The sequence below is a fragment of the Astatotilapia calliptera genome, chromosome 6 (genome assembly GCF_964374335.1).
Source record: "Astatotilapia calliptera chromosome 6, fAstCal68.1, whole genome shotgun sequence".
NCBI lineage: Eukaryota > Metazoa > Chordata > Actinopteri > Cichliformes > Cichlidae > Astatotilapia > Astatotilapia calliptera.
Window position 1 is genome coordinate 27,119,889 of NC_137427.1, and position 16,374 is coordinate 27,136,262.

The 16,374-nt window shown below is 41.2% G+C and overlaps 1 protein-coding gene across 7 annotated transcripts in view; it reads right to left on the reverse strand.

The window, feature by feature from the left end:
- The window catches only part of lrba (LPS-responsive vesicle trafficking, beach and anchor containing), a 176,532-nt gene that overhangs the window by 121,390 nt on the left and 38,768 nt on the right, over positions 1–16,374 (reverse strand). For all 7 annotated transcript variants that reach the window (XM_026171363.2, XM_026171361.2, XM_026171365.2 and 4 more), the window contains exons 13-25: positions 16,160–16,328; positions 15,839–15,918; positions 15,426–15,488; positions 14,755–14,852; positions 14,462–14,554; positions 13,229–13,337; positions 12,835–12,916; positions 10,797–10,920; positions 10,492–10,684; positions 2,655–3,950; positions 2,291–2,487; positions 1,316–1,469; positions 612–792 (exon numbers count right to left, since the gene is read on the reverse strand). In XM_026171363.2, coding sequence (XP_026027148.2) covers positions 612–792; positions 1,316–1,469; positions 2,291–2,487; positions 2,655–3,950; positions 10,492–10,684; positions 10,797–10,920; positions 12,835–12,916; positions 13,229–13,337; positions 14,462–14,554; positions 14,755–14,852; positions 15,426–15,488; positions 15,839–15,918; positions 16,160–16,328 — 2,839 coding nt within the window. The remainder of the gene's footprint in view (positions 1–611; positions 793–1,315; positions 1,470–2,290; positions 2,488–2,654; positions 3,951–10,491; positions 10,685–10,796; positions 10,921–12,834; positions 12,917–13,228; positions 13,338–14,461; positions 14,555–14,754; positions 14,853–15,425; positions 15,489–15,838; positions 15,919–16,159; positions 16,329–16,374) is intronic.

Genomic DNA, 16,374 nt, shown 5'->3' on the forward strand with positions numbered 1-16,374 from the left:
AATCTGTGCATGCTGCGTTGATAAGGTGTGCTGCAAAAGAAAAAAAAAATTAAATGAATAATGTAAGATTTTCAATATCTTTTATTCAGTGATTGTGAGGCTGGGCTTTTGATGCTGTCAGGGGAAACTTTAATAGCCTGGAACAGAAGGCAGACAAAGGCCTCGGGCTACGCAGCAGTACAGTACAGCCAAGGCCATTATGAACAACTCACTATATCATGCGAGCAGCCATTTTAAAGTGTTGCCATGCAGGAGGGTTATAATAACAAGATAAGAGAGGGCTGATATGAGCGGGGTGAACGAGGCGAGGGGGATCCGAGTGGGAGCTGGAGCTGAAGATTGAGAGGAAGAATACAGAAGAGAGGGTCAAAAACACTGTAGGGAGCCATGACTGGGGCTAATACAGCAGGCTGCTGCCAGCTGATGTAAGGTGGATCAATGAGCGGGAGGGGGATGAGGGGTGGGGTTAGTAAAAGGATGAAACAGAAGTGGGAAATTCACTTGAAAGCCAGCTACACATGTAAAAACTCAGCAAGACAGAAAAAAAGCAGAGGACCAAACAAGAGAAATAAAGCTAGTTAGAAGCTCAGGAATAATGACAAGGTGCATACCGAGGCGAAGGCACTGTCGGAGGATGCCTCCTGATGACATGTTTTTCTCAGCTTCTATCTCTGTGAAGTTGAGCGAGCTGGCAAAAATAAGAACATCCACAAGGTTGACGAGGCGCTGCAAGAAGGTGACCGAAGCCTCCACTGACAAGCCATGGGAGGGCTCGATGTTTTCTAGCTCATGCTGAAAGTCGAGAGAGAAAGAGGAAAAAATATATAAATAATAAAAGTAATAATGAGGAAACCTCTCTAAACATTTTCTCTCAAAAGTAACATTACAGTCAGGTTTTACCCTGGTCAGAAGCCTCGACTTATGTTGAATAACCAGTGATTTATCACAGTTAGTAAGTTGTTACATACGTAACGTGTGCAGCACTGAAAATACATCAAGGCATGTGAAAATGCAATTTTTCACATTCAGGTTGAAATCTGGTTACAGAGCCCACACAACTGAATGTAAATCAATTATAATGGAAGTGAACCCGCTCCTTAGACCGGTCAGGTCATTGGCAGAAGCAAAGAATGGTGCAAGAGAGCGGCTGTCACTGAGGTCAGACAGGACTAAAACAAACTAACGTTGTTAGGAAGCAGCTAACTGTAGTCTAATGTGATTGGGGAAAGGTCAATGTGGATGGATAACTTCCTGTGACCGGAGCCACAGCCACACAAATACAAACGTAAAATCACACGTGCAGCAAAGGACTCACGGAGGAAGATGTAGCAGCTGAGAGCAGAGGTAAAATGCCTCCGCAAGCCATGACGAGATTGTCCACCACCTGGGATATGAGGTGTATGCTGTTGTGGACAAACACCACATTCTCGCTGCTGTTTACAAAGTCCAGAATCGTCTTTGTGGAGTGACTAAAAGGCAAAAGACAAGAAGATGGTTTTAGTTATTGCAATGAAGTATTAACCTCCTAGGACCTGCTGTCCACATATGTGGACATCACATTTTGGGTTATTTAGACCAAAATACTCAATTTTGCTCTACATGGGCCTGATATCCACTTACGAGGACATTATACTGCCACTGTTCTATCAAAGTTTTAAACAAATGTTGCTCACATTTTTCTTAAAAACAAAAAAAAAGGTAAAAAAAAAAAAAAAAATCTGGTAATTCTTTGTTTTTACATTCATCGGGCCCCAATGTGACCAAATATCAAAGAGAAATTAAAAATGCATGTCGTGGAAGAGTTCGGGTCTTAGGAGGTTAAGGCTCCTCTAAATTCACCTCAAGCCACACTCACACAGCGTAAAGCTATGTGGCTTCTTCTTCTTTTATTTAGACACTTACTTTAATATCTGGTCCCATTGCACAGTTCTAATGCACTTTTCTAGCTCAGGATCTGTTACAAACCAATTTCGACAAAGAATGACTGAAAAACTCACTTATTTGCTCAACAATTTGATAAGATTACACCATTCTGACAATTACAGATTTAGAGTTACATTGTTTTTAAAAGCCTGCTAACTCGTAATTTTCTGAACAAGACAGTAAACCAGCATTTTTTGCACTTTCCAGTCTTTATGCTAAATTGAGTCAATCACAACCTAACCAAACAAACAAAAAAAAAAAACCCATAAAACTTCTGCATGTTCCTCAAAAAATCTTTAGTTGATAAATCCGTGTTTCTGTTTATTGAAGCATTAATAAAATCAGAGCCCGCGGACTGTCGTCCTACCTTCTCCACATCTGGACATCTGTCTCAATCGAGAAGAGCAGGTCAGCGAGGAGACGCTGGTGCATGTGGGACCAGCGGAATTCTGGGATGCGAAACATGGTGGAGCGAGGTGCAGGGGTGCTGCTGTCTGTTGGCTGGCCTGAAGAACTTCCTGTGGCTGTTGATGCAGCAGCTGCTGACTGACCTTGGCTTGTTTCCTACAGAAATATGGAAGCCAAACGTCATACGTTTTAATGTGACACGAACCTTTGAGAAAACACTTTGAAACTTAAACGCTCAATTTTGTGTAACACCTAAACTATAATAAACTATTATAACAACTGAGTAACACATAAGCGCTAAAAAAAGGGGGTGGATTGCATACTGTTGCAGAGGTCTCCTTCAGTTCAAGTTTCTCGGTGTCTAAGGCCACATTGGATACGTCCAGTCTGGCAATTTTGATTTCTTTGGTTTTGCTGACAGACTCTGCACCCTTCTGAGTGTCGGAGCTGGTAGAGGTGGTGGTGGTGCTACTGTCAGCGGCACCAGATGGGGTTTCTTCTCCAGTGGCACCGCTGGTCTCTGATGGCTGGACATCTGCAGTGGAGTCTGATGCCGCTGTAACCTCCTGGGCTGTAGATGGCGGTGTGGTGTCTGAGGGCTGCTGGCTTGTAGTTTCAGCTATGGAGGAAGACTGTTCATCATCAGCTTTTTCTTTAGGTGCTTCTGTGACACTTTTCTCAGGTATTTCAGCTGGAGGAGTCTGGCTTTCCACACAAGGCGTCTGTTTCACTTCACTTTCCTGTGTCTCAACTTTTTCTTCTTCCTTATTCAGCTCCTGTTCTTCACCCCCATCTCTTCGTTCGTCTTCGTCCTTCTTCACTTCCCCACCTTCCTCTCCGGTGGCAGCAGAAGCATAAGAGGACTCCTCTTGGCTGTCATCAGCATCGCTAGGATGGACCTGGTCGCTAACAGATGACATGTCAACCAGGTCCTCATTGAGGACCGAAGCTCCACCGAGCACGCTGTTTTCTCGCTCTGAAGCTGCTGGCGGTTCAGCCTCTGCTTCATTTAAAGAGTCTTCTGTCATTGACTTTGACGAGTCACCTTTGTTCTGTTCACTTTCAGATTTTTCATCATCTGTTACAGGTGCCTGTGCATCATCGCTACCAGATGGTGCAGAGACTTTACCCTCGTCCACCGCTTTTGTGTCAGCCGTTTCATGTTGTGCAGTTTTTCCAGTAGAAGTCTGTGCTTTCTCTTTGTTGACGTCTTCACTCGACTGCTCTGTAGCACCTTTTTGTGTCTCCTCTCTGACACCCGAGTTATCTCTGGTAGACTCCTCCACCAGCTGCTGTTGCTCTTGTTCTTCGTCTTTGGCCCCGGCCAGGATGTTGGACACAGTGATGGATGCCTGTCCCCTTTCATCATCAACCTCCAGCAGACTGGAAGTAATGGTGGAACTGGATGCTGAATCAGGGGATTTCTGGGACAGCTTGTCCACAGTCAGCTCAATGACAGTGGAGGGAGCGGTTTCCTCTGCAGGTGGCCCATTAACACATTCCATGGTCTCAGAGCTTTGGCTGACACCAGAGATGGAGCGAATCGTGCCGGTGGACTCTTGATGCTGGTACTGACGGAACATACGGGACAGATTCTCTTTGTGTTGCTCAAAGGTGACCTGCAAACACAAAACATGTGATGTTAGAAAAACTAATGTCGTACTGTTCACACACTTTATCAGTCTGCTCCGTTTGCCTAGTTTGATGATAAAAACTGGTTCATTGGCTTATTACAGTCCATCCACTGATGATTCTGTGTGAATAAGGAAATAAGCAGGCCAATATAACACACACTAAAATGTTTAAAGCAAAATATGTATTAATATGCACATGTCAGTGATGCCATTACTAATAAGAATGATGATGAGCCTATTTAGCACTGAAATTATCCAGTGAGATCTGTTCCTCAATAAGCAACCAAAAACTGCAGGTCATCAGATATTCATGTCTAGCTAGCCACAAAGAGAGCCAATCCCCACTCTGCTAAAACAACAACTACTTAGTTTGTCTTGATGCATGGTCAATCATCCAGGTAAGTAAATCTCCAAAGATGGAGAAACCTTTGGAGTCAGCTGAGACTGAAGAAGTCACTGATGAGTAACGAAACATTTCTCCCACAGAAAACGCTACGTCCAGATGAACAGTATCAACTTTTGGAGAACAACTACTTAGTTTTTTTGACAAATAAAAAAAAAGTTACTTTACTTTACACCTCATAGTTATCTCACACACAGCATGGCTTGCACCAAAGTTAACTGTACAAATGAGCCCCATGTAAGAAATGCGCTCCAGTCCAGGTGATTGAAACCGCAGTATTTTATTTGCATCGTACTTCTCACTAATTAGCAGCTAACCTGATAACCTGATATCACTTCCCTTTCACCCAAATATGCTAAATGAACTGGGCCTCATTATATTGCTTTTCTATTCTACTTGAGCACTCAGAGCACTTTATACAACATGTTTCATTCACACAAGCTCTTTTTGTGCATTTAACATTCACACTCAGATGAAGCCATTGGGAGCAAACTGGGGTTCTGTATCTTGCCCAAGGATACTCTGGCATATAGACTGTAGCAGCCAGAGATCAAATCACCGGCCTTCCGATTAGTCGATAATGTGCTTCTGAGCCACAGCCACACTTTTAGTTACCTAAATTTGGTTGCTTTTAGCCCAAAAACGCCAACACAGCTGCAGCCAAAGTGTTTGGAGACTTCAAATCAGGCATTTTACATGGATTTAAACATTTTATTTTTATTTTTTTTTAAAAAGGGAGGGGGGGATACTTCTGTAAAAGAATTTAGAAACATCTGTCCTATAGGAAATCTAAACATCTCAGTAAGTCTGGAAAAAAACGTAAATTAACATAAAAACCATCCAGCCACTTATCCACTGTATCCATTTTCTGCTTATTTCCTCGTGTCCCAACAAACAGCAAACCCCAAATTATGGAAGCACGATATCCTCAAACTGCCTGTTTGTTGTGTGCTTCTTATAATATTTGAAAACTGGGACCATTTGTGGCTAACTGTGGCATATTTAAAACTTTCTCTCTCCCTCTCTTACATGCAGCTGCCCACGGCCTATTAACCTCTATCAGTCTTCTTACCATCTGATATAGGTATACTAGACTGCTAGTCTATAACGACAATAGTCTGCAGTGGCATTTGAGGAAGAGCCCATCCATGTAAGCAGTCATAGATTAGCGGTAGACACTATTAGTGTGTGTCTCCTAGCTGCGCTGAGTGCGTGTCCAGCATCGGCAAATCCTCCCACGCCTAATTTAAGACCCTGCATTAATCACTGGGATTGGAGGACAGAAAGTCAAAGATGGGTTGTAGGTGGAGGGGGGGGTCTGCTGTGTGAGTGAAACTAGACCCACTTTGCTGCTTTTTTACCTGAGGCTATTTGGATAGGAGGAGAGAGAAAGAGAGAGAGTGAGATCTAAACAAAGAAAATGGGAACGCTGGAGATGAAAAGGAAGGAAAAAAAATAAGAAATTGCAAAAGGAGAAAGAGAGTCATTGAGAGTGGAAGAAAGGGAAGGGGGAGAAAGAAGCTGATTATTTGTAATTAATTAGGCGTTATTGTTCTAAATTAGCCTGCTACATGGGTGCTCATTAATCTTCTGTAGTGGGAAGCAGTGATTGGTAATCCATAGCTGTTTTCTGAGTGCACAGCCTGTTCTAAATGCACCAGCAGTCTGCCTTTCTTTCTTCCTTCCTCCCGCTTTCCCACTGATCACACAGCAAGACCTTCTACCCCATTAGTTTGAGCTTAATTTGACATTTAGCATTTTTAGCAATTAAAAGGCTGCATTCAGAGTGCACCGCTATGGAAATTATGTAGGCAAGCAGCTCAGCACATAACGTCATAGATTCAGGATGCAGTCTGTACATTAAGATGATGTATGCCGGCCTTAAATGGGGCTCTGTAACAGATCCAGTTACCATTAGACAGAGGTAGTATATGTCTCTGTGGTTTTTGAAAGAGCGTTTAGCTTCGCTACAAAATATAGAAACTGCCTTGGGTGGCTAGGACATCAGCGCTGATCTAATCTAATTTCATTCTATTCCAAGACTCGGTCTGGCCTCAGTGGGTTATGGAAAAATGCTATGGTAATGTACAAAAACATGGTGGGCTTTTCTAATGTGACAGGTAACATGGAATTAAGTGGATGCAGCACAGCCAGATCCTAGAAAAAGATCTGAAATGCCTCAAGACTCGAACACAAACAAAACCCAACTTGGACAACTTTGTGTTTTTTGTACACAATAATACTTGGACATTTTCTTTATTATTACTATTTAAATATTATTAACTGCACTTCTAAAAAAGAAAGGAAATTTTTGCAGTTTTCACAAGTTCTGAATAAAAACGACAACCTGTTACAGTAATAGAGCGGCGCAAAGCGCTGATCTTGAGAGGACCCCCATGGTAGGAGCTTGGGAGTCCCCATTTAGATTGGCGATAGATAGATAGTGACCACAAAACAAGGGGGAAATGGAGAGGGCAGCGTGGCTGTAATCCGATTTGCTAAATGCAATTCCTTCTCCAAAATCAATGTCATCTGCTACTGCAAGTCTCCATGCAGTTTTTCTCCTATTCACAGTACTTTCTTTTCTCACTTCTTGTTAAAACTTTTCTTAGTTTTGTCCTGCCTTGCTGATCGAGGCTAATGCAGATAGGCTTCATTTTTATTTTTTATTACAACCATAAAAAGACAAGCTTGTAGAAAGATCCTTCCATAGCGTGCACTAACTTGCACTAAAAGTCAGAAAAACACTTTGGATCTCCACCATTTGGTTATCATTAATTTCATACAATATATATCTTGTAATATGTAATATTTTAAATATATGAATGCTGGAAATGTGCAAAATGTTAACTATGATAACCTCGACAACACTTGATGCGCAGCTCTTTATCTAGCATTGGATCCTCACTTTCTTCCTTTGTCCAGTCGTCACTGGATCGCTCTCTAAACTCTTTGCCAAGAACAACAGCTTGAGTCAAGTGTGTGTGTGTCTTAATAATCTTAATAATCCCAGAAGGCAAAGACTGTTTTGCTGAACTACTATTCCTGTGATGTTTAGCACCCCATGACAAACTCAAACAGACTAAATTATTACACTTGGGGTTTGAGCGAAGAATTTTAATACCTTAATGTGTATTAAATTATGTCAGAGATATCTTTGCTCCTCTCTGCTTATCGCCATCTTTGTGGTGAAAAGTCTGGCAGGTGATGACGATAGCCAGCAGTGGAAGTGTGAAGGGCATCGGGACCTTCACGCCCCGATCTCTCCCTTTCGGAGAACTCCTCGTTCTCAAACTGATTTGTGTGCAGAGACGGACGAGGGGCACCTTGGGTGGGTTATGTGGGCAGAGAGTGGGAGGGCTGTTGTGTCACCGTGCCCACCTGCAGAAACATCTGTCTACTTAGAGACACTCGTGCAGATACACTAATGATTGATGTGAATAAATGCACATATGAACACACAAACACACATGTGTGTGTGGGGAAACTATACACACAGCAACTTAATGCAAATAGTTTTTTCTTATATCGTCTCCTCAAACTCTAAATATGAAAATTAGAATATCAGCAGGTATACAATATTTGTAGCTACCTTTGTTAGTAAGCATTGTATCTCTAATGTCTGCAAATAAAAGGGGAATGTATATACTACTGCTAAATAAGGTAACACAAAGTCATCTCTTTGACTTCCTATGGAGCAGCTGTGCTGTCGGCAAACTCGCCAATATGTCAAAAGTAGCCATAAGTCATTAAATGTCTATTGAAACCATCAAGAAAAAGAATATTAATAAGCAGCACTGGCACAAATAGCACAGTAACAATATCTGTCCCTAGTGATGAGGTGTCTAGCATGTAAATGAATGATATCACAAAAAAAGACAATTTATTTTATCTACAAACCACCTTTTATTTTTTTTTAACTGCATAAAAGAATTTTTGGTGTCCTACAAACTGGTTCTAGACAGCCCCAAAGGAACCTCATGTTTATCATTTTATCGTGCAGCCAAAAGAGTGACAAGATATGTGTAAAAATTCAACAGACTCTGTGCTTTTACTGTACACAGTGATCATTCACCCAAACACCCACTCTGAGCCAGGAAAAACCCACAAATTTAACACAAGAACAAAAAAGGTAAAAAGCAGACATGCTGCTGCTCATCCCACTCCATCAGCCAGAAATCTGAACAGCCAACACTCAGATCACAGATACGACACTTACATTAAAAAAATAATTTTTAAAAACAAAACTTTTATAGCTAGACAGAAATTCCTGTGTATTAGAGCCTGTAAACGATAATAAAACTCTGTGTGTAATGTCTAATATTTTTTAAAGCCATCCTGCATCAATAGAAAAAGTAGTTTCAGTGCGAGTCACAGACAACTTTTCAGACCGTGCTCAGCTTCAAGTACAGCATCACTCTACAAATCAAACTGATAATTTTACCGTGTTTTACACAAGGCAAACTCAATCATAAAAAGTCTTTGTAAAGAGGAGGTGTGCAAGTATGTGTGAATGCATATATGCGCTTATCAAGAGGCTCCCGGTGGGCTGGTTGTATTTATGAGGCCTTGTTTCTCTGATTGTTCACGCGCAGCTCCCATGAATATTCAATGTGATCAGAGAGAAGGGCTTGCTAGAACTCGAGAGAGAAGGAGGGCAAAAAGAAAATGTGCCTGGTAACTCACAACAGACGCACGCGTGTGCACGGACGCACGCACAAACGCACTACAATCGCGCGTGCAAACACAGCCCTGCAGCAGTGGGAGGAGATAGCAACAGTGACAAACAGCTTTGGTGCTACAAAGGTGGCAGGAAATCTATCAAACGGGACAATAAAATTGCAATTGAGTTTCTTTAGCTTTTTTTATAGCAGATGCATGCATCTTGGTGGGACCTGCTGCAAGTTCGATTCAGAGGCAGTCCCCGGCCCTCTGTGTATTTGTGTGTGTGTGTGTCACATTGTGTGTGTGTGTGTCACATTGTACAAGTGCATGGGTTTATTCACGCACTGTAAGGGTGAAATTCAGCAGGAACAACTGTAACTTCAGTCAAGAAGAAACAGCATTAATCTTGCTGCAATTACACCACATTGTGGGGGGAAGAAAAAAAATAGAGTTTATCCCTATTGTACAAAAAAACAAAACAGCTAAAATAATAGCATTAGTATTTTTCACGCTCCCCAGCAGTCTATTTCTTTTTGAAATATCTCAAGACACTCAAGCTTGCAGCAGCATCTGCTGTTGTGCATACGCGTGTTACCTTTTCAGAATTTCACTGACACTCTTCTACAATATGCTGACCAATATTTTCTTCTTCTTGAGTCCTTATCATTGTGCTTCAGTGTTCAGATGTGTGGGAGTTTTAAAACACCCCACATCCAACACACACAGCAGCCTACATGCCGCTGATCTCCCTGGCAGTCTTTCTGTGCCCCCTGTTGGATGAAACCTGTCACGGCACTCAAGGCTACAGTGAAGCGTCTCATATCACGAGCACTTCTTTAACTCAACTTTCAATCTGCCAGGCTTAAAAACCCCCCAGACCACAATCTGACACCAGCCTCAATTACTTCACTGCTCTGGAACAGAGGAGCGCAATATGATATCAACACTGAATTTCTAAAGCAGTATTTTGAATTCAGGTTTTGGAAATAAAACGTGCCAGAAGTTTATTTTTATCTGTGTGATGTGAAAGAAAGAGACGCTATACATAAACACAGAGAGGGAAGGCTGAAGGGATTCTTTCCAATTGGTTTATACTGAAACTAGCTTTTAAATTACAATCACTATATAGCTTCCATAGCTTTATCTGATGGGCACCGGGACGCAAGGTTCAATTACCCCACTCGCCTCTGCTGAAAGTAACCGGGCGAGATGATAATGCTGCGTGATCATTGCTTTCTGTTTGGCAGGAATTGAAAAGGAGGAAGAGGCTTGTGGTTACAGTCATGTTGTGAGTGTTCAAGGCTGACGATACTTCAGCAAGACGGTGAGTGTGTTTGCTACAGAAAGATAATGGTAAGATGTTAAAAAGAAAAACAGACGAGGAAATGGAAGAAGTTTGTAGAGAAGGATAAACAAAGCTGTGTGTGAGCTCTGTGTGCGGGGATATAATGAGCTGACCTTGGAGTGCGTGATGGACAGGGTGTCCACCCAGACTCGCCAGCCGCCCCACTCATACTTGATGGCGTGGTAGAGCAGGATGCGGAAGATGGCGTACACCATCTCTGTGATTTTCTGCTCCTCGTTGTTTTGCGGGTTGATGAAGCACAGAGAGAGCATCCACTCCTGCCACACCGAGCACTGCAGCAGGCTCCTGAAAACAAACGGCAGCAAATGAGGAGGTGGCGAATCCCACGGGCGCCTAAACGCAGCGTGCACTGACGTGTGATGTACTTCTCTATCCTTTGAATCGGTCCGATTCTTACCTGCGGTTCTCTCGGCTGTTATTGAACAGTTTGATCATGTCTGACAGAAAGACCCTGCGCACCTCCATGCTCTCTTGAGAGGGGGGAGAGTTCTTCAGCAGAGCAGCTATTACCTTCAGAATCTCTGGAAGAGGGAAAAAAACCCACTCTGTTTACAGTCTGAGATAAAAATGCTTTATGGAGTTAAAGAAAAAAAAAAAAAAGGCACCAGTGCTGGAAAATATCAAAAATACTGCATCTGCTTTGTGCATTTTGTAATGTAATACATAACAGCCAAGCAGTATTTTCAAGGCTTATAAAATAACATTTGAATTTGGAAACAGCCAGCATCGTGTTTGGATATACAAAAAGGATTGGTCGCAGGAGGGGAAACCGAGCAAATCAACAGCTATATCATACATTGGTTTCAACATGTGCAAATCATTGTGTCACAAACTATCTGAACTTGCAGCTGTGCACACCTGAAAATCTGCGCCCGTGGTAAGAAAAACAGAACAGAGGAGAATAAAAAGCCCAGAGCCATTGATCTTTATCATACTGTAATGGCTTTGGTATTGTTTCAAATGAGAGCGCCAGAGTCACAGGCCCTTCTGAAATGCTTGGCTTCGGTTAAACCAAAGAGACTGACTGTTTAGATGAATTATCTAGACAATGTCAGTGTCCATTTGCTCTGAGTAGAGAGACGGTAGGGCTTGGATTTCACTCGTCTCTTCAGACCTTGGCGCTAACCGATGCCCCCTTGCCCCGGCAGACAGTTGTGTTGTTTCTACGCCTTAGTCACTCAAATTATGAGTCGCTGAACCTTTACCGCCAGAAAATTACCCCAGCATGTACCGGGAATGAGGATGGAGGGATGGCGTGTTCCTTTCTTTCTTTTTTTTTTCCTTCTTTTTTCCATTTGCTCTTGGTTCTTTTCCCTCGAGTTAATTTGAGGGAAACGGTACTTCCTCGGTTTGTTTGATTGGCTCTGACGTTACTAAAGACTGCAATCAGGGGGCCATTTTGGGAGTTTGTCACAGATTAAATCAAGAGAATACACGGCAAAGGAGAAACAGACCACCAGTCTATGTTCCATACAATATGCTCGCAAACCCATACAAGGTTCCTATGATATATACCGCCTGTCCGGGATGGTTGGGCAGGAGAGATTTTAACGCAATAAAGGCCTGGGATAATCAATGTGTGACTACACAAAGACCTTGTCAGATTAAGTCTGGCTGGATGTAAACCTTGCTTGTGTTTGGACTTCAGACTGATTAAAGCTTCTTTTTTTTAGCTGCATATGCATCTATGAAAGCACCAGTATGAAAGAGAGTGGGATGTTTTCTTTTCTTGCTTGAAATGAACACTTAAGATTTCAACAGAGGGAAAGATTTGGTGAGTTGACGTAAAATTCGAGGTAAGTAACAGCCTAAAGAAGAAAATAATAAAAGTGACCAAAGCCACCATCCTGGGCTGTGTTTATCCCACCTATAATTAAATATACAAATGTGAAGCAAACAGAAAATGGCCAAGTAATAATAGTTATCAGCTATGCAAATATTTTTCATTTTAACATTCATTGAAAATAGCAAAAATTATATAAAAGTTAATTATTGTACAATTAAAGAAAACAAGAAAAATTTAATTTAAGAAAAAAAACATTAAAAATCCAAACTCACCATTAATTAAACCTAAATGCATTAAAAAAAACAATTATAACCTGAATAAATTATTATCATGTCACTACATTTATCTTTCCTTTATATGTAAAATAATCCCCGTGAAAAACAACGCCGAGGCTCAATAAAACCAGCAGACGAGTGTATATTTGTCACAAAGTGTTTGCACCATCCTCGTGTAAGGTTTACATCTGAGGTTCAGGAGTCTGAAAATACGCTCCGGCTGCAAAATTTATGTCGTTCATTTGTTTGACGGTATATAGCGATCGCACGGTTCCACGGGGAATATCCTCCTGCGGCACAGAGCCGTAGGTATGTAGAGGGTATGCTGCGGCAGATGATTTAAGGGAGCGGTGCGGCGCGGAGGAGGCACTTACGTGGGTTGAGAATCTTCACAGTGGAGTCGGGGTCCGGATGCTGTTTATGGATCACTTGAGTGCAGATCTGCTCCGTAAGAATCTATCGGGGGATTCAAGTCATAAATGTCCACATAAGTCTTAAGGATAACAGAGAAACAAAGCACAGGGATATCTGCATGCTTCTAAATTATTTCACAAATCAAATTTCTGTTTGTGGTCAACCTAATGTGTTATTGCATTTTCAAGTACAAACAACTGAGACAGATTAGATAATAAGGCACAAATTCAGCATATTGGGGGGGAAAAAATGGGCCATGTGGCTGAACACAGAGGTTATTAGTGTGTGTTTTGTTAATAGAAAGCTTTCACTCTGCAAGCACGAGCCTCGAGGGTGAATGGGCAGCATACAGACCTCAAAAAGCACATTGTACATTGTCATGGTGAAGTGGCTGGAGTGAAGCATCAGGCGTTCGGTGAGCAGGGAGAACAGGCCATGACTTAGCATGACCTCTGCTTTCCTCCTGATTGAAATGATAAAGAGGTCAAAGGTCGGTCAGCAGTCGTCAGTATTTGCTTAAACAATTGTTATTTTGGAAAACATGATAAACCAAACCTATATCTGTTTGCAGAAACACACAAGCAGAATCTCAATTTTAAAATCAATATTAAAATCAATGGTGAACAAAACTCTTTACACTATAAGGAATAACAAAAGCAAATCTGGAGTGTGTGATAGCTCAAATGTTAATAAAAAAAAAAAAACGGAGCCGTGTTAAGATAAAAAAAATCTTTACACGCCTCTGTTTGAAATCTGCAGCGGTACAAATCAGCTGTGCTCTTGCTAACATTTGACAAGGAGGAAATGAAAAAGAGAATCCCCGCTGACGAAGCCTGGGTTTTTGCTTTCTTTGTTGCTTTCATCTCTAATCATTCATCAGCCCCACTTTTACTTTTGTATCATAGCCTCGAAAACTGAACTACTTGCAGATGTGCACATGTGGATTTCAAGGCTTAAAACTGCTGCAAAGACGATGGTTAGAGTTGTTTCTCTAACTCCTATATCAATACAAGCTGCACAGTATCAATGGTGATTATTAGCCAAAACATTAGAATTTCATTAAGTAAATTTATATTAAGTATCATCACCCAAAATGGCAATACTGACATGCTAAATTCTTATTTTACTAAGTTATTTTAGTGTGTTCTGTCAGCATGTGGGCTAATACAAATTAAATGTTAACAAGAATCCTTTTAAAAATGAGTTTTAGCTATAATACAGTTAAAATCAGGATAATGAGAAAATGCACTGAATTTTTAGAATATAAAGAACTAACAAAACTGTTAAGAAAATATCCAGTAAGCATCTAAATAAAACTCTTAAATTAACAAAGTTAAGGACTTTTTTCCTCTCGTTTGCAAAATTTTTGAAGAGCCCTTTTCCCCCCTTTTTATTTTACAGTGCAGTGCAGAGAAAAACAGCACGTGGTTAGAGACAGCAGATCCAGCTTGTATGCAGTGATAGTGCAGAGTCTACTCTATTAAAAAAAAAAAAAAAAATCTGCCAGTGTTGGCTTTCTGTTGTTTCGTCACTTAAAAGTAAAAAATGTGTTCTTGTATGAACAAAGACTTCTAATAAAGTACTTACTTTGGTGACAAGTGTTTCAGAAAGTAGCCCAAAACTTTGAGTGCTTGGACTCTTATTCCCTCATTTTTGGCAGCCAAAAGCTTGTAAATCACACTGTGGGACGAAAAACAGAAAACAGTTAACAGTTAAGCGTTAACAAAAAGAAACGCATATTTATACATTAAAAGCTTTTTTAATGAATACATGCATATTCAATTCTTATATCTTAGGGCTGAAACTAAGAAATTCAACTGGAACCATTCACACCGTTTGTAAAGGAGCTCATGAATATGGATATAAAAGTCGATCTTTACCGAATCCCATTCCGCTGGTCAAAGGCCTGAATCATGGATCCAGGATGCTCAGACATGAGAGCGACCAGCAGCTGCAGCACATCCATGAGATTGTCGTCCTGAGGAACATAAAGGAAGGAGACTGAAGCTATTGTAGTATTAAAAAAGGACAGTGGGAAACGAGCCAGCTTTATCAATGATATCTAAATTATGAGGGGCTTACAGTGAACTGTGTATTTTAATCTAAGCTAAAAGCAAATATATGTCTAGTCACTAATTGATATTTATATTTCTGCCTTGTACAGCAGTGGCAGTAGCAGCAATAATACATGGAATACATCACAAGCGTCTGAACTAAAGAATTACAACATACAGGCTGTGCAATGTATGGCTGCTGCATGATGGTGGCTTTTCCAGACAGTGCTGTAAACACCACTTAGGTTCACTGCGTTACTGACTGATCTGAATGATTCATTTGCTATGCATCACTTCACTGTAAACAACCCCACTTCTGTCAGGACCTCAAACTGGCAGACTTGGAAGAATAACAAGAACCAGTAATGCAGCGTTTAGAAGCAGGAAGTGTTTGCTCATGCTCTCCACATCACATGGTGAGACACACTAAATGCAGTGTAGCGGTACTGTGTTGCCATCTGGTGGTGAGGTCTCTCTCTCTGTCGGTCTATGCCTACCTCATGCATGGTTAGGAGGTAGCTGAGGATACTCTGTAGCTCATCTTCCTTCACTCCATGATCCTAAAATGCAAAATGCGCAGATTGTTTTAACAGCGCAAAACTGGAAAAAGAGGTGACTAAGAAACAACATTTTTAACCCCGTAAACCCTAAAAATGCAAAGCACAGATTATAATGATGAAACCTTTAATGATATCGAAATCCCACATACTGTAATAAAATATTTGAACCCTGCAAAGCCAAGTGTAATGTATGCATTACAATATAATGAAAAAAAAAAGTCAGATATAGCAAATATAATACATTTATTTACCAACAGACAGATCAAAGGTTAAAGGTTCTAATCATCCTAAGGACAAGAGAAGTGCATGCTGAGTTACAACACATGCCTGAGGAAGAGGCATGAGCTTACCTTCATTATGAGCTGCTTGACAAACAGCAGCAGAAAGGCTCGCAAAGAGAGTATCTCCTTCTGATTTGGCCTTGGACCTTCTGAAAACCCAAAGAGTTCAATGGCTGTTTAGCGTGGTTAACAAAAGAAAGGCATGAAACTACAAGATGATCCATTTTATTTTGTAAAAGTTCTATATCACTTGAAAGGACTTGCATACAGTGTGAGTGTGCTTGTATGTGTGAATCTGTGTTTTTGTGCACATGTGCATGTGAAAGTTTAATCAGGGGTGTGATTATGTCGTAATTGCTGCATATTTTTGCATTTTGTGTGTAGGCTCACCTAGGCCTTTGGGTACGATTCCACTGCGGTCCTGAGGGTTGACAACCCAGTAGTAGAATTTTAGTGTATGCATGATCTGAAGCACAGTGCCCACCCTGCGAACAGCGTTGTAAATGGTCACTGTGCTGATGAACTCTGTTGCCAGGTAGGTGTAGAGTGTCAACTGCACCTGCACAGGTTATAAAAGCAAATGAAATTTAAATGTGCATGGACTC